A 27,849-nucleotide genomic window follows, 5' to 3' on the forward strand; every position below is an offset into this window, starting at 1 on the left:
TTAGCACCCATTTCTAATTAAAAACTCTAGAAGGAAACTGCTTAAATTCAGTAAAGACTATGCTATCATTCTAAATAACAAAACATTAAAACCATGCCAATTAATACCAGAAACCAAACAGAAATGTTTGCTAGGACCATCTTTATTCAATACAGTCTTGACAATAAAGAAAGAAAATGAAATGGTTGGTAAAACAGTGGAAAGAGGTTTTTTATTTGTTTGTTTTTATTTGCCATAAATAAATAACTAGAAATGGAAATAAAATAAAGAAAAAACCCCCAAATCTACAAAACACCTAGAAATAAATTTAAAAGAAAAAGCACAGGGCCTACTTGAAGAAAACCTTAAAATCTACCCAGAACATAAAACAAAATCTGAACAATAAAGACATATCATATTCTTTTCTCAGAAGATTTAATATGTTATACCAAAATTAAAATGAAAATTTAATATATTTCCACTTATAATCAAACAGGACACTATGGGGAATTTAATAACATAATTTTAAAAGTCATATGGAAAAATTAATAACCCCAGAAACTGTGAAAAAAAGGAAAAAAATGTATTGCTCTAGCAGATATCAGAACACTAAATTTAAATAAAAAATAATACTAGCATAAGAATAAACAAATATACTGATGGAATGAAATAGATAATCCAGGAATAAATCCCAGAAGTCAAACCACTTTAATGTGAAGCAGAGGTGGCATATTTATCTAGGCAGAATAGGATAGTTTACACAAGGAATCAACAAACTATGGATTATAAGTCAAATTGTGCTCCCCCTGTTTTTGTAAATAAAGTTTTACCAGGACACAGCCATGCCTATCATTTGCAAATTGTCTATGAATGCTTTCACGCTACAGAGACACACAGTTGCAACAGAGACCACCTGGTCTGCAAAGATGAAAATATTTTCTATCTGGCCCTTTAAAGAAAAAAATTGCTAACCCTTAGTTTATATAAGTAATCAGCTATCATCTAAAAGAAAATAAAGCTGGACCAGTATCTCACACAACAACGGGAAGAGGCCTTCTTAACAACGAAAAAAATCCGTAGACTACTAAGAAAAAGGGCATATTTGGTATATAATGATTTAAAAACTTTTCTTATATAAGGATACCATAAAAATTAAAACAAATTGTATAGGTGTGATTTTTTGCAATGTATTTGACAGAAAAAAAGTAAATATCTATAAAAAATAAATCTTTTATTAAATAACAAGATAAATGACAAAAGAAAAAGGGGCAAAACAAAATACAAGGCAATTTACAGAAAAACAAATCCAACTGGCCAAAGGAAAATAAACTTGTAAACTCACTAAGTGTAAGAGAAATATTAACTGATATAAAAATGATACATCTCTATACCTGTGATACTGCTAAAAGTCAGAGTTACAGTGTCCTATTGCTGGTGGAGATGTAAGTGGAAAAACATACTCTTATGTTATTGGTGGGAATTTAAATTGACACTTTTTAAAAAGTAACCTGGCAAATTTATTTTTAAAACACTCTACCTTTTGACCCCAAAACCCATTCCAGGGTATCTATTCCATACCTAAAAGAATACCTACATAATGCTATGTAATGCTGCACTATTTGTAGTGGCAAAAACTGGAAATGAAAAGAAAACTCATCAATAGAGAACACTGAACAGATTACAGCATACCCACAGATTGAATATAATGCAGCCATTAAAACTAATAAATTAGGTCCTATAACTCAACAACAACAACGACCCAATTAAAAATGGGCAAAGGACTAGAACAGACATTTCTCCAAAGAAGATATACAACAAGCAGATGAAAAGATGCTCAACACCATTAATTATTAGTGATTACACCCCACACTCATTACGATGGCTAATTAAAAACAAACAAAAACAAAACAGAAAATAACAAGTGTTGATTAAGACACGGAAACCCTGGTATATTGTTGGTAGGAATGTAAAGTAGTGCAGCTACTATGACAAAAAGTATGTCCATTAGTCAAAAAAAACAAAATTATCATATGATCCAGAAATTCTACTTCTGGGTAAATACTCAAAAGAATTGAAAGCAGGGTCTCAAAAGATTTGTATACCCACTGAGATGGTTAATTTTATGTGTCAACTTGGCTAGGCCACAGTTCCCAGATATTTGGTCACTTTTCTGGGTGTTTCTGTGTAACTGTTTTTTATATGAGATTAACATTTAAATTGGTGGACTCTGAGAAAAGCAGATTACTCTCCAAAATGTAAGTGAGCCTCATCTAATCAGCTGAAGGACTTAACACAACAAACATTGACCTCCCCTGAGCACAAGGGAATTCAGACAGTGACTGCCTTTGGACTCACTTGCACCTCTTCCTTGAGTCTCAAACCTGCCAGCCTACCCCATCGGATTTTGGACTCACCAAATCTCCACAGTCTTATGAGCCAATTCCTTCAAACAAATTACCTCTTTCTCTCTCTCTCTCTATACACACACATATGCAAAAAGTTCATGAAAAGCTTGCTATTATTCTTTAATTCTATTTCTACACGAACTTTTTGAAGTACCATCATACATAATCATGGACTGCACAATGACATTTCAGTCAACAATGACTGCGTATACTATGGTGGTCCCACAAGATTATAATAGAGGTGAAAAATTCCTATTGCCTAATGATGTCTTGGTTGTCGTAATGCAATGCTTTATTCACATAGAAGCAATAGGCTATACCACATAGCTTAGGTGTGTAGTAGCCTATACCATCTAGGTTTGGTTAAGCACACTTTACAATATTTATCCAATGACAAAATGGCCTAACGATGCACTTCTCTGAATATCCCCATTCTTAAGCAATGTTTAGCTGTATATACATATCCTCTTGGTTCTGTTTCTCTGTAGAATGCTGACTAATATACCCATATTCATAGCAGCATTATTCACAATAACCAAAATGTGGAAGCAACCCAAGTGGATAAATAGAAAAGCAAACTGGTATATACATATAATAGAATATTATTAAGCTTTAAAAAAGAAGGAAATTCTGACACATGATACGACATGGATGAATCTTGAGGTCATTATGTTAAGTGAAATAATCCAGTCACAAAAAGACAAATTGTGTATGATTCATCTTATATGAGGTACCCAGAGTAGTCGAATTCATAGAGACAAAGTAGAATGAGGGAACAGGGAGTAGCTATTTAATGGGTATAGTTTCGGTTTTGCAAGATGAAAAGAGTTTTGGAGAACAGATGTACAACAATGTGAATGTACTTAACACTATTGAATGGTACACTTAAAAATGGTTATGACGGCAAATTTGATGTTATGTGTATTCACATTTACAATTTAAAAAAATTTTTTTTAAAAAGGAAAGGTACTATAAATTTTAAAAGTAACGTACATTCACCTGTATAACAGGATATTTACATTCTATTTTGCTAAAGCTATAAAATCTCTGCACAGTTCAAAATGTATTACAAATTAGTTTATCTTTCTGAATGATCAAAAACCTACATTAAAAGCAATAACATTCAATTTACCAACCATTAAGTCCCTCCTCTTGGTCTCTGGCTTTACTACTAGATGTTACTGCAAGATATTGACTAAAATACAAAACAATGGAATACAATTATAAATTCTCACCACCATTGCCACAACCCCAGAGGAGGAATACTAACAAATAGGGCCATAATTTGCCACACATTTCTACTGTCCTCACTTTTCAAATTTCATAAATCAACCCTCCTGGAACCAAAACAGCCTAAAATTTGGCTCCTTCTTCAGTTTAGGAAGTGTCAAGTGAATCCCTGACATTCTATTTTCCATTTAAAAAATATACTCTTTCTCTCCCAAACTCCTAAGGAGCTAGATTCTTAAATATTTTTAGCAATTATTCTATTTATAATTGAAGTTAATAGATTTGCTTAAGTAAAATGGCTAACAAACATCACAATAAAATTAAAATATTAATATAGTTTTAATGTCACAAATGAACAATTTTACATTGAAATAATAAGCAGGAGAGGAGCAGAGTTCTGAGAATTATGAAAGGGAACAAAATTTAGTTCAAATTCTACTTTAAAATTTTACTGTTATATAACTGACAAACAACTTCTTCCAAAGACAAAAAAGAACCATTTTAACTTTATTAAAAAAGTGTTTATCAACTTCATGTTTTTGTTTAAAACTAAAAATAACGCTGTTAGGTTGTTCCTAAGATTCTCTAAATTTATTTATAACATCAAGAATAACACGTAGAACAAAGTAGGTGACTAAACGATCTTTGCTGAATAAATATGAATGGGCTGGCTGGTTAGAGTAGGGTGTTATAACATTAAGGTCAAGAATTTGGATCCCCATACTGGCCAGCTACCACCCCACCCCCCCAATTTTTTTTAATCAATCAACCAATAAATAAGAACAAATATTCAGATTATTAAAAATCCCTTAGGATTTCCTATTCTCTACAGAATGAAGAGTAAACTCCTTAATATGGTCTGACCCTTATCTCTGCAGCCTTATTTCTCCCTACTTTCTCTGCACAAGGCAAACAGGTTGTACTCAGGTTCATAATGTCCTTTTTGCCTACACAGTTCTTCTAATGACTCTTTCCCTACCTTAAGTCCACTCATCTCTAAGATCTCTGGGCGTGAAACAATTCCTCAAGGCATCCACTTCTGACCTCTCAAATTAGATCATATGTCCCTACTTCCTAGGGACATTAGGCTTTTACTGATTTCACAGCAATCACAGTTACAATTTCATGTTTGTATACCTAGTTGAATAGTTTGTTTTCACTTTCACAGTATAAGCTTGCAAAGGGGTGATGTATATTAATCACCACTTGTATCCCCTGTGCATAGCACAGAGCATGGCACACAAATATTTGTGAGGAAATGAATTTGTTGAATGGATGAATGAATAAATGAATGAACGAGAAACCTGTCTAACGCAAAGTATAATGGCTGGATAACATTTATGAATCTGTTGCTTCTTGAAAAACAGAAATGATAAGGCTAATTTTCATTCTACAACATAAATACCAATGCCTAAGGACTTCATAATCATTTCACAAATCTTTTTTGCAAATATCCTATTAATCACCATCTGTTTACATGTGCTATTCTAAATTACATTTCTGCCACTAATCTCATCTTTAGAATACTGGCTAATAAGAAGCACCTGGGCTTCAGGAACACAAACCTGAAACTCACACACCAACTAAACTGTTATGTAAATGACAGATATGACACATTTTGATCTGTAACACCTCTTGACAGCTTTTGGACCAATTTAACTTTTACCACTAAAATTCTGTCACTTGATTACAGTCATTTTGAGCCGATGATAAACGTATCACAAATGAAAAAGAAATAGTTTTCCAACAATCTTCACAAAAGTTGGTCTTTAAAGAACACCAAAAGTAACAGGTTTTGTACAGTCCTATCAACTTATATGACCAAGTGAACTTCATGTTTTGTGATAATTATGTTCTAAAATTTCTGTAACCTTAACTTTTATAAACAAAAATCAAATGCTATTCAGAAATTAGATCTAAGTCTGGATTCCAGTTCTTTCATTTTTCATTTATTTGACCCTGAGCAAGTGACTTAAAATCCCTGAAATTCAATTCCCTCAAATGTAAAATCAGATAACAATTCTTATATCCTAAGATGGTTTTAAGGTTTCTACAGATAAAATAAGCCTCACTTAAGCAGGCATAGTGCCCTTTCCTCTCCCCCCTTGCTATACAGGAATTTTATTAGGATTCTGCAGAGTAAAATAAATATTTTAATAAAAACTATGACCTTCATTTATCTATTAATAAACCTGGATTTTCAGGTTTTCTTTAAATTTACTTGCTAATTTAAGGTCTCAAATAGTACAGAGATTTACACCTACTGTGGTAAAGAAATGAAAAAAGGTGCTAATTAATCAAAATGCTGCATAAATAAAAGCTATACTTAATAAACAGACTATCACAGCCATGCAAACTAATCAGATGTAAAGAAGTCAGTAACAAAAATCTGATGTCACCCTTTGATCACATACTGTAATGAGGAAAATGGAAAGCAGAGCCCCATCCTCCTTTGGATGCAGCATCAATGAAGATTCAAAAATATAAAATAGGGAAACGGGGAAAGCCAGGAAATGACAAATTAGCAAAAACTAGAACTCCAATAATTTTAAATTCACTTACATATCTCATTTCTAAAATTTTAATCAAATTCAAATAAGAACCAAAATTGAAAGGGGGTAAAATAAAAAGAAATGTAGGTTAACTGAGAACCAATAAAGTCCTTGGGCTCTTTGTCGCTTTCTGTTTTAAGGAAAATCTGCTCAACTAAATTCCACAAATACAATACTTTGTTAGGCTGTGGGAATACCTTATGGTATGTTACACGGAGCTCATGGTACAGTAAAATGAATATAAATAATAAAAATAATATTAATGCATGATACATGATTTCATGGATTAACAAAAATTCACATGCCAGGCACTTTCAGATCATGCACATACTTTATGAACATAACAATAACCCTGCCTTCATAAAAAATATGAACCACTTGAAAATTATACCTGTGACACTAAATGAGAAATACTCCTCATTCTTCCAGTATATTAAGATTTTCATTTGCTTATTTTCAATTAGACAATTTGTTTTCTTCTTTGAACACTCAGTTATGTGATGGCTCTATAAAAGATCTAAAAATAACTATAGAAGTAACTATTAGTAAAAACTAATAGATAGTCACTTTGAGATACTAAAAGTGACTACAAAGGGAAGTTATGACAAAACCTCTTGGAGTTTTAAACAGAAGCCCTGCTAGATTTAGAGTCTATGCCTCTGAAAATAATGTTTCTAATTCCTGTTCTTAAATGCTTTTTCATAGCAGTGGGTAATTTGCTTACTGGAATCCATTCATTCAAAAAATATTTAATATTTGCTATACACCAAGCACACAGGATTTTTAACATACTCTACAGAAAAATGGAGTTTAACTTCATGCAAGTGAGCCTACTATCTATTTTGTTGTACAACACTAAAGATTCACCACCTAAAACAAATAGACACAGTCTAATTCATTATTTGCAGTAGTTATGTCCTATAAAGTCACTGCAAACACTGAATTAGCAAATACTGAACCATTGCTCCAAGGGGAAATAGAGGATTATGTTTCTGAGAGCCTTGGTCATAACATATTCATCAATACATAACCTTGTTTTATGTGTATTTCTGTTTAAAAAATAGCACTTCAGGGCCGAGCCCGTGGCGCACTCAGTAGAGTGCTGCGCTGGGAGCGCGGCGACGCTCCCGCCGCGGGTTCGGATCCTATATAGGAATGATCAGTGCACTCACTGGCTGAGTGCCGGTCACGAAAAAACGACAAAAAAAATAAAATAATAAAATAAAATAAAAAATAGCACTTCAGCAGTATGCTTGGGGTCTATTTAAAACAGCAAAATCACCAACAAAAAGCACAAAAATGTGAAAAACATGGCACAAAATAGACAGAAAAGGATGCTATTTATACTACTGAAATAAGAAGGCAGAGCATTGTGTTGTTAACCTCAGCTGGGAACATGCATGTCAGGCAAATGAAATTGTTCACCACTCTGCACATGTCTGTGAATGACGGCAAAAGTGCTCCAAGTATTGACTTTGGATTTACAAATAAATTTCAGCAAGTAGGTGAATCAGAATCTATGAATAAGGAGAATTAATTATATATGATCCAAATATTTCAGTGCAGTATCTTGTTTGATGGCCACCAAAAGATACAGATCTGAAAAACCCTAATAAATACTGTTCAGTTACTACACAAACTTAAGAGTTCTGGACTAGAATGCTTTAAGAAGCAAGATGTCTGAGGAAGAATGTTGCTTCCTACCTGATATATTCTAAACGGAATATAACGAAATCCATTTTCTTCTGCTGGATATTCCATGAGTTTCCGATTGATGGCCCAAAACTGGTCAAATCTGTCTGCAATAATATAAATTATTTGTTATTAAAAATGAACATTATAACAGATTACCTCACATACAGAGATGAAAATTTTAAACATCCTCCTAGAAGGATGAAAGTGTATCATTTATATTACTTTTTTCTTAAGTTATCTTTCCATAACTAAACATAAAGCAAGACATAAAACTAATATTTTCTACATTAGTGCTTCCTCTTCCTAGATATTGGCATAGACATTTTTTCTCAGAAACCCAAAACAGTTATGGGTACTACAAAAAGTTCATAGAAAAATAGATAATACGAATCTTTCCGTAAACTTTTTGAAGACCCTCTCATGTGACTACTTGTGTTATCAAAGCAAAAAACACTAGGTAGGGAATAGATGTCTTGACTCTCCTGGTCCTGTTCCTACTGCTAAACTATAAAGGCACAGCTTCAAGTAAACTAAATGTTAACCAGAACTGTGTAAAGAAATAGAGTAAAAATACTGAACACAGTAAATATTAAACATTAAAGAAAATAAAATTATAGGAAAGGTTTTGAAAGGAATGTGGAACTGACGTTTATGAACTGTCAATTGAAGCTTAATCTCAGATTCATTAAACTCCTTTAATTTTTCAGGTTCAATTTTTTTTTAAAAAAAACTACTGATATATAATTTGCAAATCATAAATTTCACCCTTTTAAGTTACATAATTCAGTGCTTTTAGTATATTCAGGGTTCAGAACATTTTTATCATCCCCCAAAATAAAACCTGTAGCTATTAATAGTCACTCCCATTCACCCCTTCCCTCAGCCCCTGGAAATCTCTAATCTACTTTCTATCTCTATAGTTTGCCTATTGCAGACATTTCACATAAGTGGAATTATACAAACATGAGGTCTTTTGCATCTGTTTTTTTTTTTTTTTCCACTTAGCATTATGTTTTCAAATTTCATTCACATTGTAGCATGTATCAGAATTTCATTTATATTTATGGCCAAATAACATTCCACTGGATGAACTTATCAGATTTTGTTTATCTATCAGTTGACACACATTTGAGTTGTTCACACTTTTTGGCTATAATGCTACTATGAGAACATTCGTGTACAAGTTTTTATATGGATATATGTTTTCAATACTCTTGGGTATGTACCTAGGAGTGAAAATGCTGGGTCATATGTTAACTCTGTTTAAGTGCTGTATGGTAACTATGTTTTGAGAAACTGCCATAACTATTTTCCAAAGTGACTGTACTTTACCTTTCTACCAGCAATGTATGAGGATTCTAATTTGTCCACATCCTTGCCAACAGTTATTATGGTTGGTTTTTTGATTATAGTCATTCTAGTGGATGTGAACTGATATCTCATTTTAGTTTGGGTGAAATGTCTATTAAATCCTTTGCCCCTTTTAAAATTGGGCTGTTTGTCTTTTTATTGCTGAGTTGTAAGAGTTCTTTATGAATTCTGGATACAAGCCCCTTACCTCATATGTCATTTACAAGTATTTTCTCCCATTCTGTACATTGCTTTTTTAAGCAAGTCCTTTTAAACTCACCCAGAATCCCATGATAAAATATTTTTTATACTCAGAATTTTTATCAAAATCAAATCTCTGTAAAGCAGATAAATAGTTCCACAATTTCAGTTCAGCTTGGTGTTAAAAACACATTCTGTTACTAGACTTGTCTCGATCCAATCTAGTAGCAAATTATTGATATGCTTATGCAATCATTAACTACACAAAAAAATAAAATTTATAGTTGTTCCTTCTCATACCCCTGTCATGGAAGACTGTAACAGGCTTTAGATATTCTCTACTCTCATCTTCAATTCCAATCTGGGGGAAGACGAATACTACATTAGAACTGGTTAGGATAGGAATTTTGAATCCAGTTAGTCCAGTATAATTTCACAGATGATAACTAAGGTGCAGGTTGTTACATGTTTAATTAAGAACTAAGACCAGAATCTCGGTCTTCTGATTCAAAGTCCACAACTGTTTCAACCACTGCAGCCACAGAACTGTATCTTACTGCTACAAAATTGTATCTTAATGCTTATTAGCAAAGCCAATGCAAAATCGTACCTTAATGCTAAGATACAAAATCATATTTTAATGCTTAATACTCTTAGCATAATCTGCCTTTGACACAGTCCTTTCATATATGAAGCAATTATTCTTCCAATGCTTTTAAAAAGTGTCTTTCTATCATCAAGTACCAAGAAAGAATGTGACCGCTAAATAATATAACTCTTCATGCATACCTGAAATTTTATTCACTGCCTCACCATTAAATTTCTAGCACCTAGCATGGTGCATGCATAACATATGCTCTTGAATCAGAGAATGAATATAATAGAACACTACAAACATATCATTTTAAAAAATTGGATCTAATTTTAGCTCTTCATCCAAATAGCAAGGTGCCTAGAAACAAAATCTATTGAAAATTCCAAATTCACATACAGACACAATAAAGAGTTTGATTAGCTTCTCATTCCTCTTCTGAAAATAAAATTTTATAATTCTTTAAAACTCCCTCTTTATCAAAATAGAACCTGTTAAAAAACACAAGCAACCCCTGATTAAAAGAGAGATTTATATAGGTTCTAACAGAAAAAAACACAGGCTAAAGGAATGGTTCTCAACCAGGGAAGATTTTGCTCCCTAGGGAACATTTAGTAATGTCTGACATTTTTGGTTGTCACAACTGTGTGTGTGTGTGTGTTACTAGCATCTAGTGGACACAGGCCAGGGATGCCGCTAAACATACTACAATGCATAGGACAGCTCCACAAAACAATTACCTGACTCAAAATTTCAACAGGGCTAAAGAAATGAAAACACAAATAAATAAAAAGTAAAGAAAGGTAATTAGTAAAAAGTAATTTTTACACACATATATGGAAAAAAAAAAAAAAAAAGCTGGAAAAAGGAACATTATTGTGTCAGTTATCAAATTATTGGCTCTCAGCCCCAAATTTACCCTTCGATATAAGCCATATGGACACAAATCCTTTAAGCATCTCTACTGTGAACAACCACTTTAAGATTTCTCAGCAGAGAGTGCGGAAAGGAGACTGCAGGAGAAAGGGCTCTTCTGCAGTTCCCAACTGCTGCATGGTGGCCAGTGGCATGGGGGTGAGGACATCAGGTGAAATGCCACCCCAGCCACAAGCCCAGAGGCACAGTGTCTCTGCAACCTTCAGTCTTGGCCTGGCCTAGGGATAACCTGCCCTCTCAACACAGAATATAGCCACTTTGAAGGCTTCTTGCCTTGACAGGCACACTGAAGGCCCCTTGGCCTAATCAGCACCCCAGTTTACCCTGGTGGCCCACATGGGCTGCTTGTCTGTGGTTTCACACTCAGCCACCACACCCTTTGCATACCCATGCCACCTGTTGCTGATCACCTGCACTTCAGACTGCTCTGATGGCCCTCAAACTACAGATCAGCTCCAGGCTGGGCAAAAGAAAAGACTTCTGTACTAATTCAGTGGACTGAACTATACCTTCTCCAAGGAGGTCTGGCCTCTTACAAGTTTGGTCTTCCTCCCTTAGCCCTAGGGTACCATACAGAGTTTTCTTATATATTAGTCACTCTTATCAGAGTTCAATAATTCTTTATATAAAACTTACCCTGTTTAACAAATTCTGTGGTTTCTAGCTCCTGACTGGACCCAGACAGATACAACTATGTTTAAAAGGAAGAAAGACACAATAAAGTATCTGTATTAATTAATATTAGTTTTTAGTCTTCTTATAAAAATGTCATATTCTTATATGAAATAGGCATTTTCTCAGCAATACTAAAAACAATCTAACCAAGAATAAACTAACTTTTATAGGTCAAAGTTATTAACAAGAAAGATACAAATACAAGAAAATAAAAGAAAATCAGTGCTGAGATTAAATGGATAACCAAGTGTCTTTCACACGGGATTTTGTAATATTAGAGCCTCTTCTATACTCCAGGAAGCTTTATTATCTTCCTAAATATTAATGAATCAAGAACATATTGACCTGTTTCCAAGCAATAGTTTAAATATTGGAGCTATGCTATTAGTTATTATAATTAAGTATAAAATTAGTTATCAGCCATCAAGAACAGTATTTACAAGTAGCAGAAGCATAATAATGACCTTTGGCTGTTCATTTTTTAAACTATAATTGTAAATAAATGTACATCAATTTCAACAACTTTCAAAGTTACTTAGTTCTGATTCTAAAACAAAACAAAACAAAAACTAAGTAGAAGGAAATTAAAACTAGCAGTCACTTAGCTTATTCATACAATGGGAGAAAGGAAAGTAGCATATATACTTCTTGCTGGAGCTATTAGCAATATAATTGATAAGTCAGTTTCTTTTTTTTTAAAAAAACTTAACATTTGTTTAAGAAGGCGACCAAATCAAGGACCACAAAATTGAAGGACTCTTCTATAGAAACATTCGATCTATTTTTTAAAAAAAGATTAAAAATAGAATTCCTCAAAATCCTGGTGGCCACCAATTTTTCCTCAGTCTCTACTGAATTAAGCTTTCATATTGGTCTTGGAAATTCAACAAAATCTGGAAAAAAATTTTAAAATTTCAGATCTAAGATGCATAAATATACAGTTGCTTAAATCTGTATTCTTGTTCCTCACATGGAAAAACAACAGGAAAAAAGTGGCAACTTTAAAGGATTCATTTATTCTTCCACTTAAGCTTTACGGGAGGTAAGAGCTCCAGGCCAGATAATTTTTAACATTCTTATGCCACAAATAATGTGTCTAAAATTCCCCACAGGAGACATGGAGAACATGTAGGGGGACTGCAGGGATTGCTATTCAGCTCAATTCAGCTGGCTGGGACCTGCAAATAGGAAAAGGGCGAAACGGCCTCCACGTGTATACTATCCATTTCCTGGTCTTTAACATCTACAGAATTACAGCACCGCAAATAAATGTCAAATTGTAACAGCACAATCTAGGCTTTTCTTTGAAGAGAAAAGCAAATGGCTGAAAATCACTACTGAAGGGAACCCATTCTTCACAAAATTTTGCATCTATCAACAGTATTATTCAAATCAGTATAAGTGGCCATTTAACCAGAGTGTTTTAACCAGAGGCTTTCAAGATATGTAACAGAAAACATATCCAGGTACAGACCTATTTGAATTAATTTCTTCATTACATAAATTTCTTCATTAAACATCTTCGTTATACAAAATAGGGGGAAAAAAGGAACAAACAGCAATTACTGGTAGGCTGCCAAAAGCAGGTGTTAAATAAGTGACCTATATCTTCAAACTCATTTGTCTTCTGAGTCAAGTCAAATTAAAAGAAACATGTTAATAGGGCAGTTGGGCTGAACTAAGGGCAGGGAGGATTCTCTTTTTCTCAGCATGTCCATTGGTGCTTGGATGCTGCTCAACAGAACTACACCCACACATTTATATAAGAGCCAGAAACTTACTGAGATGCAGTATATCTGATAGGAAGGTTCTAACCAAAGAAAAGTAGACTTGGAAAGGTTTCAAGGTCCCTGAAAATTCATCATGACAACAGAAACAGGCAGGACCAGTGGGCTGGCCTTTGCATCAAGGCTGAGGAGTGCCATTCATGGAGAAGGCTAATCCTTAATCCTGTATATAAACACACATCTTGACAGCAGGATTGTACCCCAGGGGAATTTGTGGTTTAAGTGAATCAAAACAGCAATAAAACCTGGATCCCAGGACAGTTCTGACCTGGACTCTTACTGTCTGAGAATAAACTGAGAAAAGACTCCTTTGCCCTGCAAAATAAGTGCTACAGTCTGGGAAAATTGGCTTCAAGGACAGTAATCAATATATATTTAGAGTGCACTTACTTCTGTTTGTTCACTGCTATTACTTTCATCTAAATCACTATCACCTGTCATTTGAAACACTGCAACAACCTCCTAAGTGGTCGTGATCCTTCCATGTTTATCCCCCCCCCACAGCATCCAGAATACTCTTTTTAAACGTAAATCAAATCATGTTATTAATGAATCACTTTTCAAACATTTCTCTAACAAACCATAAAGAATAATGCTTTATGATACACTTTAACAATATGGTTATTTTAAGTACTAGAATCATTATTTTTTTTAAAAAGCCCACTGTACCCACTTATCGCCTGCAACTGGGCAGACTATTCACTGCCCAAACTCTGCACACAGGCAATGATAAATAACGTCAGTAAAATAAAATACCTCTTCACCCAGAAGCAAACTCCTACCAGCCCTCCTCCTACCCCCTTGGAATGCTGTTGTTCTTGCATTCCCCTGAGACCTCACTGCTTACCTTACTACCTTGCTTAGTTACTAAGCTCCAAGTCACACTATTTTTCTTTTTTTTCAATTGAAAATACCAAACTTGTCCTCATCTCAGTTTTAGCAGCCTGGAATACCCACTTTTCTAATCTTCACATAGCCGCTACATTGTCAAAGTTCAACTCTCAACACAAGTGTCACCTCCTTAGAGAAGAGTTCCCTCATAATCTTAGCTAAAAAAGCTCCACTCTCCAATCATTCCCTATACAATTACTCTATTTTCTTCTAAGCACTTGTCAGTATCTGAAATTATCCTATTTACATATTTAATTATTTACTGACTCTCCCTCAACTAAAATATAAGTTCTATGAGGTCAAGGACTTTGCCTTCTATATCTTCAGTCCTACAAAACTCAAAGTACACAGTACATATTCAATGTATGTTTGTTAATGGCTAAATAATTACTAATTCAGGCAAATAGGAACAACAAAAAGAAAAAAATAGCAATGAAGCATGACGTAGTGGAAAAAGCAGGCACTGGAGCTATACCACCTGGGTTTGTTTACCAGGTTTGCCATTTAATAGCTGCCCAAATTTCAGCTAGACACTCTTAAAACTCCATGCTTCAATTTCTTCACTTATAAAGTGAAGATATTAATAGTACATATTCACAAAGTCACTGAAAGGAAGAAATGAGTTAATAGATGCAAAATGCTTACAACCATGCCCAACACAAAGTGCTACCTAAGTGTTTGCTATTATCTTTTAGGCTGCTTCAGATTCAACAAGAGAAGACACTGAGCTTCTAGATTTCATAACAGGGTAAATAAAGTATCAGGACCAGTATGGAAAAGTGGCCCTTCCAAAACCCCATCATCACAGGATTGATAGAGTGTTCAGTCTGGCTAAGGGCCAGGGAGTTTGCACTGCTCACATCAAATACTATGTGAAAGTTGCCTGCTGGAAGTATGCAATTGAGTGGCTTTTGCTAGCCATGGTGGGAAGAATAAGAGACTACAACATTTTACCACACCAAATGCCCATCCACTTTTGCTTCCTCCAACCCTTTCAATTGCCATATAAGGTCTCATTCCATGGGCACAATATCAACTCCATTAATCTCCAGCCATACCATGGAACAGTGTTGGGAACAGGAATGGTGATCCAAGAACATCTAGGCCAACATCTGAGGAGTCCTCCTTTCTTGTCAGGCTAGCCTGAGTTCCACCTACACCACCCTTAAGACTTAAATAACCATTCTTTCCCAATCCCTCCTGCTCCTAAATGTCTCCAAATATTAGGGGAGAGGAAACAAGCATGATGGGGAAAAAGAGGTTTCTTGTTAATCTGGGAAGATGAGAGGCTCACAGTTATTATATCTCATTTCAGCATAGGTCTATAAATGGAGCCAGTAAAAACTAGTTACCTATGAAAACTTTGTAAATGGTTAAAGACTAATGCTGGAAATTAAACAAAATCTAATTAATACTGAAAAAAGCAGACTGTAAACTTTAATTTCAACGTCACCAGTCAATGAACCATAATTGCAAGTTACATCTTTAAATGTATCCCAAGAGTCAATCCCAGTAACTGCCTTTATTTTTAAGTAGACAGGATTCAATTACTGTATTCTACCCAATGAAGATGAGTTCATTTCAAATTTATTTTTAAACTGGGCAACAATCTAAAAAATTTAAAATTCAAAAATTTCATGATGTAGAAAAACAACTTATTCTGATGTTCTATGTGCTTATGTTAAAAATTTTAAAAAGAAGAATGATCTTCAATTATACTCACATCTTCCTGTAATCCAAAAGACAACCTTTAAATAAAGTAGTTTATTTGCCAAAAAAGAGATTTACAGAGCTGTAGAACAATGGCAGGCCAGGACTAATTATCTAAATGTATTCCTGTTAAAATAATCTATAGATTTATAACCAATAATCTGTTTTATTACTTTTCAAAACTACTGTAAATTGAGAAAACGCATTTCCTCTTACACTATATTTATTTCTTTCCTAGATTCAGAGGGCAATAAACAAATTTAACAAGTAATCAAATTCACTTTCACTTCACGCTAGCACTCCAAAGTCATAAGAAAAAACCGAAAATCTATTTTAATTTTTGAAACAACTACCCAAAAAAAGATAACCCATTATGCTCACTGGTATCTTTGCAATATTTATTATACAAGATATTTTCTTTATTCTAATACAAATCCATCATGCTTCTGGTGAGAAAACGTAAATTGGAAAACACTAGTAATGATACCCACTGACAACAAAAGCTTCCAAACAAAGCGGTCACCAGTTGTCACTAGAAATGGAATATGTAATGCAACATTTCTTAACTTTAGCTCCTCCCTAGGATCACCCAACGAGCCTTTAAAAAATACTAATGTGCAGGAACCACCTCTGACCAATTACTTTATTCCCTGGCATCTGTACTTTTTGAAAGCTCTCAGATGATTATAAAATGTATCCAGAGTTAATAACCTCCAGATGTAATGAAAAATACATCACTTTAGAATCAGAGATCTAGGTTCAAATCCTGATCCCATTTCTCTCTCTCAACACCGCACTCTCCCGAGTGAGCCACTGGCTGGCCTCTGATCCCATTTCTAACTAGTTATATGAACCCATTTTCTCATTTGCAAACTTGATAATATTTATTTAATTCTTGTGATTCCTAACAGAGATAACGAAAGTAAAAGGTTTGAGATATTACAGGAATTTAGTAAATGTAATAAGCTCCAGGTAAATTCTATTCTATTTTAAATCTATCTAATCTGTCCATGGTGGCTACATGAAAGATTTCCCTTTAAAAGAAGTTCTCAATTTGCAAACAGTTGATTTTATGAAATCTGCAGTTTCATTCTAGGCAAAAAAGACTAAAGAAAGAATAAAAGAGTAGATAGAAGAAACAGCATGCTCGAACAAGTTTTTATTTTGTAGGATCTGTGTAGAGTGAAATCTATCAAACCATTTGCTCCTATCAGGCAACTAATTGAGTACTAGAAAATGTACAGAATTTAAACGCAAAACAAAAAATAAAACAAGTACACAACAAACTCTTTTCTTCACTTAATACGTAGCTGTGAAGCCAAACTGACACATAAAATTATCACAATTTCTAATAGTTCTGATAAGTCCTTTATCTTGCACCAGCAGTGCTTACTGGCTCAAGTCCTTCCCCTCAGCAACCCCATCTCCTCAAATGGCAGAGATGACTAAGCAATAGATACTTAAGAGTGAAGAGTAGATCAGAAGTTTAGGCTGGTCAAAGTGGTATTAAACAAAACACCAGTAAAGTGATGCTACAGTGAGAAATAGGAAAAACCTGTGGGTTTTCACAATAGTAAAACCAGAGTGATTGTTTTTAAGACCCAAGGGTTTTATATCATTTACTTTTCACAGAACTTACTGATGCAGCCCTAAAACCATGGCTCAAAGTGGTAAATGATTTGCCCCAGATCAGGCCAGTAGCTGCTCCCGGGTGCAATCACACCACAGAAAATTTTCAGTTACGTTTCTATAAATAAAACTGCTTGTTTGCTAAAACTCAATGCTCAGCCAATTCAATGACAACTTATCAGGAATCTGGGAATTATTAATGAATGGTATATTCATATTATCAGAAATTCCGTGGTTCTATGCTTCAAGATTCATTAGTGTCATGTACAGTAATTTAACAAATCTCATCTCCCCTAGTAGAGATGAAAAAATGAAACAGCTAGCAGTAGCTCTGCTGCAGAAGGAAATATTGCTTGTTTGAACATGTTCATTAAAGCATTATTCTTAAATGAATGCATAGAGAAGTGCACTGTGATAATCAATTAAAGATATTACTCAATTAGGAACTAGTCCTTAGAAGACAAGGACAATAATGAGTGAAACTGGAAATATCAATCATAGTTCAACTTTTAGCTAAGAGAATTGTTCACGTGGCATTTTCTACAAAATTAGATTTGTTATAACAACTCATTCATTAAAACTACATACGTATCTCAAAAAATAATAAAGCCCATTCAGAATTTTACAAATCCTACTTTATCACTTTCTATAATGAGCTTATTTTGGACTAAACAGTATTGTTTTAAACATATTCAGTAACTCTTAGTGATATGTGATATACATAATATATTCAATAAGGCACAAAAATTCAATCAGGATTTCCAAGGATCCTAACAGTAAAAATGAGAATAAAGTTACTAATTAGCCTACTGATGTTTCTCAAATCATTCATTTACAACTCAGATATCTGAATCTCATACTATATTCTTTTGAGGATAACACCTGAAAATAAATGATGATAAAAACATTGGGGAGAATAACCTCTGTCATAAATGTGAAGCCTTTCCCCTTTAATTCAACAAGCCTAGGAATTGTCTCCCTTCTCTTCCCACTTCCTATATTTCCACTCATCATCTTCTCTCTTCTGCTCCTTCCTTATATTCTAAATCAAATATTAATATTTCATCTTTCAAAAAATATGTAAAAGATATGTTTATAGGGTTTTAAAATCCTACATAAAAATAACAACTTTAAGATAAATGAAAAGTAAATACAGGTTAATATACTTGTAGAACAAAATCTAAGAACTAACAAAAATAAAAAGCTATTTTAAGAAAAATAGCCACAAAATCTTGATATTTTTAGTGAGGCTTATGGTGATTTAGAATTTAACAACAATTAGAATTATGGAAATTAACTCCAATAGAAACATTGTTTGAGATATTTTGATATTCTTCTGACAATGGGAAAGACAGAAAGAAACTAAATGTAAAAGAGCTCCAGGAACTCAAGGATAGTCTAGATCCTAAATGCTTCTTAAGTGGAAACCCACTTTGAAAATAATCAGGACTTGACTGAACACTTTGAATCTTAGATGAACAAACTTGTTTATTTTGTACTCTTTTTTTATTGGCTGTTTATCTTTATCCTTTCCAGTTTTCAAAGTGTTTGGGTAAAAATCTTGCCTATCTTGAATGCTAACTAAAATATTGGCATAGATACAGTCATGCACCACATAAGGATGGTTTTGATCAACAACGGACTGCATATATGATGGTGGTCCCATAAGATTATAATAGAGCTGAAAAATTCCTGTTGCCTAGTGATGTGATAGCTGTCACAATGTTGTAGCACAACTACTTTTTTTTTTTTTTAATAAATTTAATGTAGCCTACATGTATGGCATTTACAAAGTCTACAGAAGTGTACAGTCATGTCCTAGGGCTTCACATTCACTTATCACTCACTCACTGACTCAGAACAATTTTCAGTCCAGCAATCTCCATTCACGATAAGTGCGATATACAGGTGTACCACTTATTAAAATCTTTTATGCTATATTTTTACTGTACCTTTTCTATGTTTAGATGTATTTAGCTACACTAATACTTACTATCGTATTACAATTGCGTACAATATTCAGTACAGTAGGCATGCTGTACAGGTTTATATCCTAGGAGCAATAGGCTACACCATATAGTCAAGGTGTGTATTAGTTATACCATCTTGGTTTGTTTAAGTACATTCTGTGATGTTCGTGCAATGATGAAAACAACTAACAACACATTTCTAAGAAGATATTCCTATCATTAAGGGACATGTGATTTTAGTTTTACAATATTTAAATATGATTTTCACATAAAAGGATCTCTGAACCTTCTAGAGTTTCTAAAGTAGTAAAAGAGAAAAGGCATGCAATGAGTAACAAGAAACTAGCACAGCTATGGAACTGCAATGACTTCTCTGGTTCGGGAAACGACACCATAAATATACAATTCTGATAGCCAGAATTAATTATTACCACAGCCACTAATCAGGACTGGTCTACATAGGCAGAGATGGAGTAAACAGAATGTCACAGGGGTTGTGGGTGGAGACCTGAAATTCTCCATACAAGCAATTTCTAGGCCTTTGTTTAAAAGCATATGATGCCTGGGAAATTGGTAACACATTAAACCAGTATTAATTACTGGTTATCCAGACCCTAGAAAGATAACGAAGGAATGGGAGAGAGACGAGGTAAGTTTAAATGAAAGGTAAAAGAGTAGGAAAGAACTGCTGTTAAGACAAGCAAAACTAGATCAAGTGAGCTAGAGGAGGAGATGAAAGGGAGCAAAAGAAAATATGCTTGTATAGAAGACACGTTACTTCAAAAGTGTAAGTAGAATTAGTCTTACTGCAATGACAGCATACTGTTGCTTCATTTATCTTTAACAGTCACCTCAGAAAAAACAAAATAATTGCCATTATCCAGAAACAATTATGGTTAAGTTTACAATAAAAAGTTTACATGACTAAGTTTACACATCAGAGATAAATGGTTAAAATAACTGTTTAATTTGTTTATATGCCAAATTCCTTTTGTTTAAAAGAGAATACGGTGCCAAATACAGCCAAATACGTCATTACAACAACTAGACATACTAGTTCTCAAGTGCTAAGCTGGAATAGATGAGAAACTTCATAAACGGAATGGCCCAGGCTTTGGACTCTGAAACACATCTTGTATGGCTGTTGTGATGGCAGTGATAATTCATGTAAACTATAAAATACCCAGCACGGAACTTGGAATGAATTAAGCGTATTCAGTGAGTGGCCATTGATACTATAAATGAGAAGCAGTTTTATCTACGAACTCCACATCACCTCTCTCTAAAGTAGTGGTTCTTAACTGGGTGATTTTACCACTGAGGGGAATATTTGGCAATGCTTGGAGATATTTTTGATTGTCATCACTGGATGTGGTGTGTGGGGAAGAAGGTATCTAGTGGGTAGAGTCCAGGAGTGCTGCTAAACATTTTCCAATGCATACATAGCCCCCCACCCTCAAAGCCAAATCAAAGAATTATCAGGTCTAAAATGTCAATATGTAGTGCCAAGGTTGAGAAACCCTGCTCCAGGGCAGTGATTCTCAAACTTGTGTGTCACAGAGGGTTTGCTGAAACACAGACTTCTAGGACCTACCCCAGAGTTTCTGATTCAATTGATCTAAGGTACATTTCTAATCAGTTCCCAGTTAATGCTGATGCTTCTGGCCCATGATGTATACCTTGAGAAACACTACTCTAGAGAAAGGTGATGAAGAGCTAATGAACAAAACAAAAAAGGACTAGGAAAATAAGTACATCTAGGGTTTTTTGTTCTCTTAAAGAAAATCATAAAATTCAGTTTTACAGCAAAAAATTCATTAAAAAAATAAGTTAAGCTATATATACCTGTGTGTATGTATATGTGTATATGTGTGGGTGTGCATGCTGTAATTTTTTTAAGAGGAAAGAAGAATCATGCCATAAATTCAAATAGTAATTAGATAGGTCATGACTCCAAGAGTGAGAATCACTGGTCAGATGAATGTTTGCCTGCATTTCCTTTATACAGCATATCAACACTCATAAGGAAAAGTTTCTTGGACCTTCCCAAACTTAACGTATTTTTTTAAAAAAGACAGTATCTTAGACGGCATAAATTTTTAAAAATTCTTTAAACTAGACCAAATATAAAATAAAAGACATTATAAAGTAGTCTTTTACCCCAGCTGGTTTGAAAGTTTGTTTTAAAAGGACATTATAAAATTAAATCTTTGTATTCCTATAATACTGTGTTCACTAAAAATATTTCCAATTACTAAGAATGTTGACTGAAGTATCACCTTGCCATATAGATTTATATGTATATCAACTGAATTTCATATGCAAAAATGTATTCTCTCTCAGGGATATATGATCATTCACTGTTATTAATGGACTCCTTCCAACAAACTTATGTTAGTATAATCTGTAGTCTATTGTGATGTAATTGTCAAAATGTTTTAAGCAAGTTTTATAATCCATGATATTCACTGCCAAGTCTACCCAATGCATTGTAAGAGGCTATAATCCAAATTATTACAAAATTTATATCTTCATCTGAATCACATAATGTCATGAGCAATCATTCTCCAGAAGCCCGGCAAATTATGGCTTTACGTTAAAATGCAAAATGCATAAACTTTTTACATTTCCACCATTATTTCTAAGTAGAACACAAAAATGTATTTAAAACATGTAATATATATAGTAAAGCGATTGTTTGCTCCACAGTAAAACTTAACTGGAAGCATGTTACAAATGTGTTTTAAGCAACCTTTTCACCTAGTTGTAGATTCTTGAATGTCATCCAGCTCAGACTGAACTTATTCATATTCCTACAAAAAAATACTGCAGGCAAAAAATATAATGAAAATGACTAATTAGCTCAGCTGTATGTAGAAAGAAAAGCAGACAATGGTTAGTGGAAACAGAATTGCCAAACATCCAGAATAAATGGGATTGTTCCATATTTCATTGCCTTGTATCGCTAGATGGCACTTACTGAGAAAGTAAACAGAGTATGCAACTACAAGCTGCAGCATTAGATTCTAATCTATTAAGTCTTCTCCATCTACTATTACACACTCACAATCTTTAACTTTAGCAACACCTAACCAGTCATCTCAAATTTTCAGCCTCAAAAACAACTTCTCAAATAGGCTCTGTTCCCCATCCCATACCTCTTCTCTATCTAGTATTTTGTATCTCAGTATAAAGCACTAAAATCCAAATTCTGGTTCTTTCCCATCCCTTCAGACTCATCTCAGGCCACCCTTCTTCCTTGGTCACTACATCTAAGAAGTGCTGGTCTTACAATTTCTCATAACATAACTGTTATGGACTAAATATTTATATCCCCCAAATTCATGTTGAAATCCTAACGTCCAATGTGATGATGGCGGGGACTTTGTGAGGTAATTAGTTCGTAAGGGTGGAGTCCTCATGATGGGATTAGTGCCCTTATAAAAAAAAACCCAGAGTGCTCTCACTCCTTTCCACCATTTGAGGACACAGAGACAAGACAGCTATGAACCAGAAAGCAGGTGCTCATCAGACACCAAATCTGTCAGCACCTTGATCTTGGACTCCCTAACCTCCAGAAACTATAAACAATAAATGTTTAGATTTTAAGCCACTCAGTCTAGGGTATTTTTGCTACAGCAGTCCAAACAGACTAAGACTGAAATTGAACTCTTTTTTGCCTCGTGTTCTTAAAATATGCTATTCTCTAACATTGTTGGCTTCCTCTCATCCTTAAGATTTCAAGCTTAAATACCATCTCCTCAAAGAGGTCTTCCCTAACCACCTTAGTGTAAACAGGTATAATCCCTATTGGTCACTATTCTCTGTACCTTATTTACTGCTTTCAAAATAGTGTAAAACCAACTACAAAAAAAATGCTTTGTATTGCACAGATATATGAAAAGAACCAGATATAGACAAGTTCCATTTTTGCTACACAGAATAAAAAAAAAAAAATTGGCCTCGGCAGGTAGAGGAAAAATGACAAGTACTCTAGAAGAGTATCCTAGAAGAAAAACCTATATTATCTACACTTTTAAATGCTACACATAGTATTATGTTCTCTGAAACTGCATATTCCCACCTCAGTGCCTCTGCATAGGAAGCCCTTAACTCCAGATGCATGATACCCTAACAAATTCAGGTCTTCATTTAACATCATCTGATTGGTTAGGACTTTCCTGACCATCCTATTTAAAGTAGCAATGCTCTCTTTTAAAATATATCCTAACAGACAGATGAACATGGGCTCTCTGTGGCTACAAAGAGACATTCTAAAACTAATAGAACCAAACAGCCATAGCAGGATGAGGGGTTAGATACGTATTCCTACACTTACATTACACATGTTATTAATTGCCATGAAATTTCTCTTTCCTGTATTCAAGCAGAAACCAGCTTCTGGAAGATAACGTCAAATCAACTGCAGCTGGAAAAATTCTACATTGACCATCATCAAGTTCACCTGGCAAACCCCTCCCTCTCACTCTGGGGGATCCACCACTGCAGCTCCCACTGGACAGAAGGTTGGCTTCATGGGTGTTTTCTCCTGATAAGCCCTCCAACCCCCAATCCAGTTTTAGCCTGTCTGTTGAGTCTGCACACAGTGACCTTTGTGCCCTATACTGACCTTTTGACACAGGAGCCAAATTCCACCTCATTTTAAATCTCCATCCCAAAATGAACATGGGACATATGCTCTATGTATGTCTGCTCACTGTGCACGTGCATGATTTCCCTCATAAATATTCACAGCATTCCTCCAAGCCTGCTGAATATATATGTAAAACTGATCCCACCAGGCATAAATGCTGGCCTCTTCCCTCTCCTTGGCGAAGCACATACTTCCTGTTTGCCCAGAGGTTGCATTTTCCCAGTCTGCAGATTGTTTCTTTCCTGGAAAATACAGTCTCCCTTTTCTCTCTAGTGGATCCTGTGGTCCTTTTTGTTAACATCTCTCCCAACACAGTCCATTCTCATTCTCTGCTTTTTCTCCCATGGCATTCATTGTCACATGACACATAATGTATTTTACTTTTATATATGCTTCTTTATCTGTCTCCCCCACTGGAATTTAAACTGAATAAGGACAGGAATTTGTGCCTGTTTTGTTCACTGCTGTGTCTCCAGTACCTAAAACACAAATCACAAAGCACACATTTCATAACTACTTGTTCAACTAATTAAAATTAAAGTAACATCCATAAAAGAAGAACCAAGTTACAGCAGGAACATGTGTGAGAAGTGTGGCAAGAATGCCTTCACCAAACATGAGGCTTGTAAAAAACAGTAAAAAAAAAAACAAAATGAGATTTATAAACTATGTTTGGCAAAGAAAGAAGGACCACATAGAGAATATTATTGGGGAAGATAGAAAACTCAACTATTCAACTTCCGTTTAAACTTCTGTTTAGCTTCCATTTTCTCTATTAACAAAATGGTCTTCTAAGAGGAGAGGGTGAAAGTATACAGTTAAAGTGAAAATAATTCTTAAATTATTAAGAATTATATAAATTCTTAAAGTAGGTACTCTGCTTTGGTAGATATGCTGGCTTTAAATTAATTCAAATCTTCAGATAACAGAATTACTTTAGAGGACTCTAAAGATAGGATTACAAATACAATGTCAATAACTTTGTTAAACAATGAGAGAGGTGCCTGAGGTCAGGAGACCAGCAAATGTTTCAGCTTAAAAATATGAATGGATTTTATCAACTGGTAGGACTGACTTCAATCTCTAGCAAAATTTTAGAACACGTTTTTGAGCATTTAGAAAGTAAAACAGTAATTAATAGGAATCAGCATATATTTTAAAATACATGGCATCAAAAACCTATGCTCCTTTTCATTATATTATAAAGTTATTGGGTATCAAAAGTGATCTATCTTAAATGTATCAATGTAACCAAGATTTCTTGACAACACATATCCTGGATGAGAGTACAAAAATACACAATAGCTTCTCAAATATTTGGGAATCAACATCAATAGTTCTCATTGTATTACCCACCATATTCAACAAACACTGTTTTAGCAATTCTACATCTCAAATATTTCTCAAATCTGTCCACTTCTTTCTACCCAAGGCCACCATTTACAGTCTGAACAGTTACCATCTCTCATTTGACCACTGGTATAGACTCCTACCTGGCCTTTTAAGCCATATGTCGTCCATTCTAATTCATTAAACACATCGCAGCCAAAGGGATGACTTAAAAAGGAAAAATCTGATTCTGTTATAGCCCTGCCAAAAATCTTTCATTGGTGCCCTACCATCCTACCCAACTCCCCACAAATTAAGTTCAATATTATTAAAATGGCCTGTAAGGCCCTCAATAGAGTCTCAGCCTAACTTCTGGTGTTACTTTCTTGCCACCCTCATTCTTGATCACCATGCTCCATGCAGAATGGCCTTCTTTCTGCTCCCAGAATTTGGTAAGCTCATTACTTCTGAGTCTAGTCCACATCATTCCCTCAGCCTGTAACACTTTCATCACAGCCACCCTGCTCTCTATTCCTTCCTTGTTCCTCTACAAGTCATTATAAACGTAATAATTATTTAAAGGCTATCTATTTAATGTCTGCCTCTCCCACTAGACTGTAAATTCTGAGGGAAGCGATCATGCCTGTCATATTCACTGCAGTGTTCCTTGTGCCTAGAGCAGTGCCTAGCACCTGGTAGGTTTTTGTGATTGGCTAGCTAATCCACATTACTACGGCCTGGGTATGACTCTCTTATAAAAGATTGGATTCATGGCCATGAAGACTGGAAACAATAAATGTTGTTTCAAAAACATGATTAAACACCAGAGTATAAAATCTGTGAAGACTAAAAATCTGTGAGCAATATTTGTGGAATGAAAGAAAGAATAAAAATTTCTAAACACTCAAAACAGAGGAGGGATGAGAAGTAATAGATGAAACAAGACTGGCCATATATGGAACAGGATCCTAGAGAAAAGAGAAAAAAGAAAAGACCAGCCATATATTGATGACTACTGAGGCTACTATTAATTCTATCATTTTCTCTGGTCTTATTTAGACAATGTAATCCTAGTGTTCCCGTGATGGATAAAAATCTGAAATTTGCTAAAGAGAGACTTTTAAAGAGGAAGCTTATCAAATACTAAATATCAACCTTTCATTGTATAACTGAATGTAATGAGACAAAAGGTTCAAGAAGTGTACTTATGTCTCCCTAGTGACAATTCTACTTAGGAATCTCTTTCTATACCACCTACACCTAGAACAGTAACTGACACTGTAATGAAATCATAGACACTGAAGCTTCCAGATAAACAGGTAGTAGCTACATTAAGTCTAAAAACACTTGTCTCTCTGTATTAGTAGTGTTTCTATGATACCACAGTTATTTCTGCTACCTTCTACCTGAGTCCTGCTTAAAAAGAAGGGGGACAGGGAGAAAAAGAAAAGGAGTGGGGGGAAAAGGAAGAGAGAGAAAAATAAATCAACAATAATTATTCATCCAGGAAATCTATTATCAGAATTAAGGTACATGTGATTACTGCTTTAAAGTCCTTGAATTTGAGTCTCATGAGGTCTTACCACCTTTGTATTTATAAGGAAACTCCAGCTTAGAGAGAAAAGTGATCTGCCACGGTCACACAACTGGTAATAAATACAGAAATGAATAGATCAGGTCTAGTGCTCCATCTCAGAACAATAGATTCTCATGCTAATACTTATTCTACTATACACGACTAATAAAAACCAAGAAATGCAATTACAACCTACCATCTTTATCAAACAAGCCTCCAAAGAGCTGGAACCATGGGATTTTTTTACGCTACCTACCAAACAAAAGTATTTTCAAAACTTATTACTATTTCCTCTTAGAAACCAATTTTGAGTTAAAATGGCACACGATCAAATAATTAATCTCTAAAAAACTAATTAGATGAAAAAGATTAATCACACTTTAGAATTGATATAAATTTTTAACATATTTACCAGTCAAATCTTGCCTTTATTTGAAGGTCTATGAAATTTATTTAATATCATTCCTCTTTTTTACAGAATTTAATACTCAGAAAAGTATGGCTGAAAACTAAGCCACATATTATGTTAAAAATATTTTTAAGGGGGCTGGCCAGTTAGCTCAGTTGGTCAGAGTGTGGTGTTATAACACCAAGGTTAAGGGTTCGGATCCCTGTACTGGCCAGCCACTCCCCCCACCCAAAATTTTTAATATATATTTATATATATAAAAACATATATATATATGTG

The 27,849-nt window shown here is 34.4% G+C and overlaps 1 protein-coding gene across 2 annotated transcripts in view; it reads right to left on the minus strand.

Moving 5' to 3' along the window:
• Nucleotides 1-27,849, minus strand: part of ATG5 (autophagy related 5) — a 131,164-nt gene that overhangs the window by 53,095 nt on the left and 50,220 nt on the right. For both annotated transcript variants that reach the window (XM_063096913.1, XM_063096912.1), the window contains exon 6: nt 7,871-7,965. In XM_063096913.1, coding sequence (XP_062952983.1) covers nt 7,871-7,965 — 95 coding nt within the window. The remainder of the gene's footprint in view (nt 1-7,870; nt 7,966-27,849) is intronic.

The sequence above is a fragment of the Cynocephalus volans genome, chromosome 5, assembly GCF_027409185.1.
Source record: "Cynocephalus volans isolate mCynVol1 chromosome 5, mCynVol1.pri, whole genome shotgun sequence".
Taxonomy (NCBI): domain Eukaryota; kingdom Metazoa; phylum Chordata; class Mammalia; order Dermoptera; family Cynocephalidae; genus Cynocephalus; species Cynocephalus volans.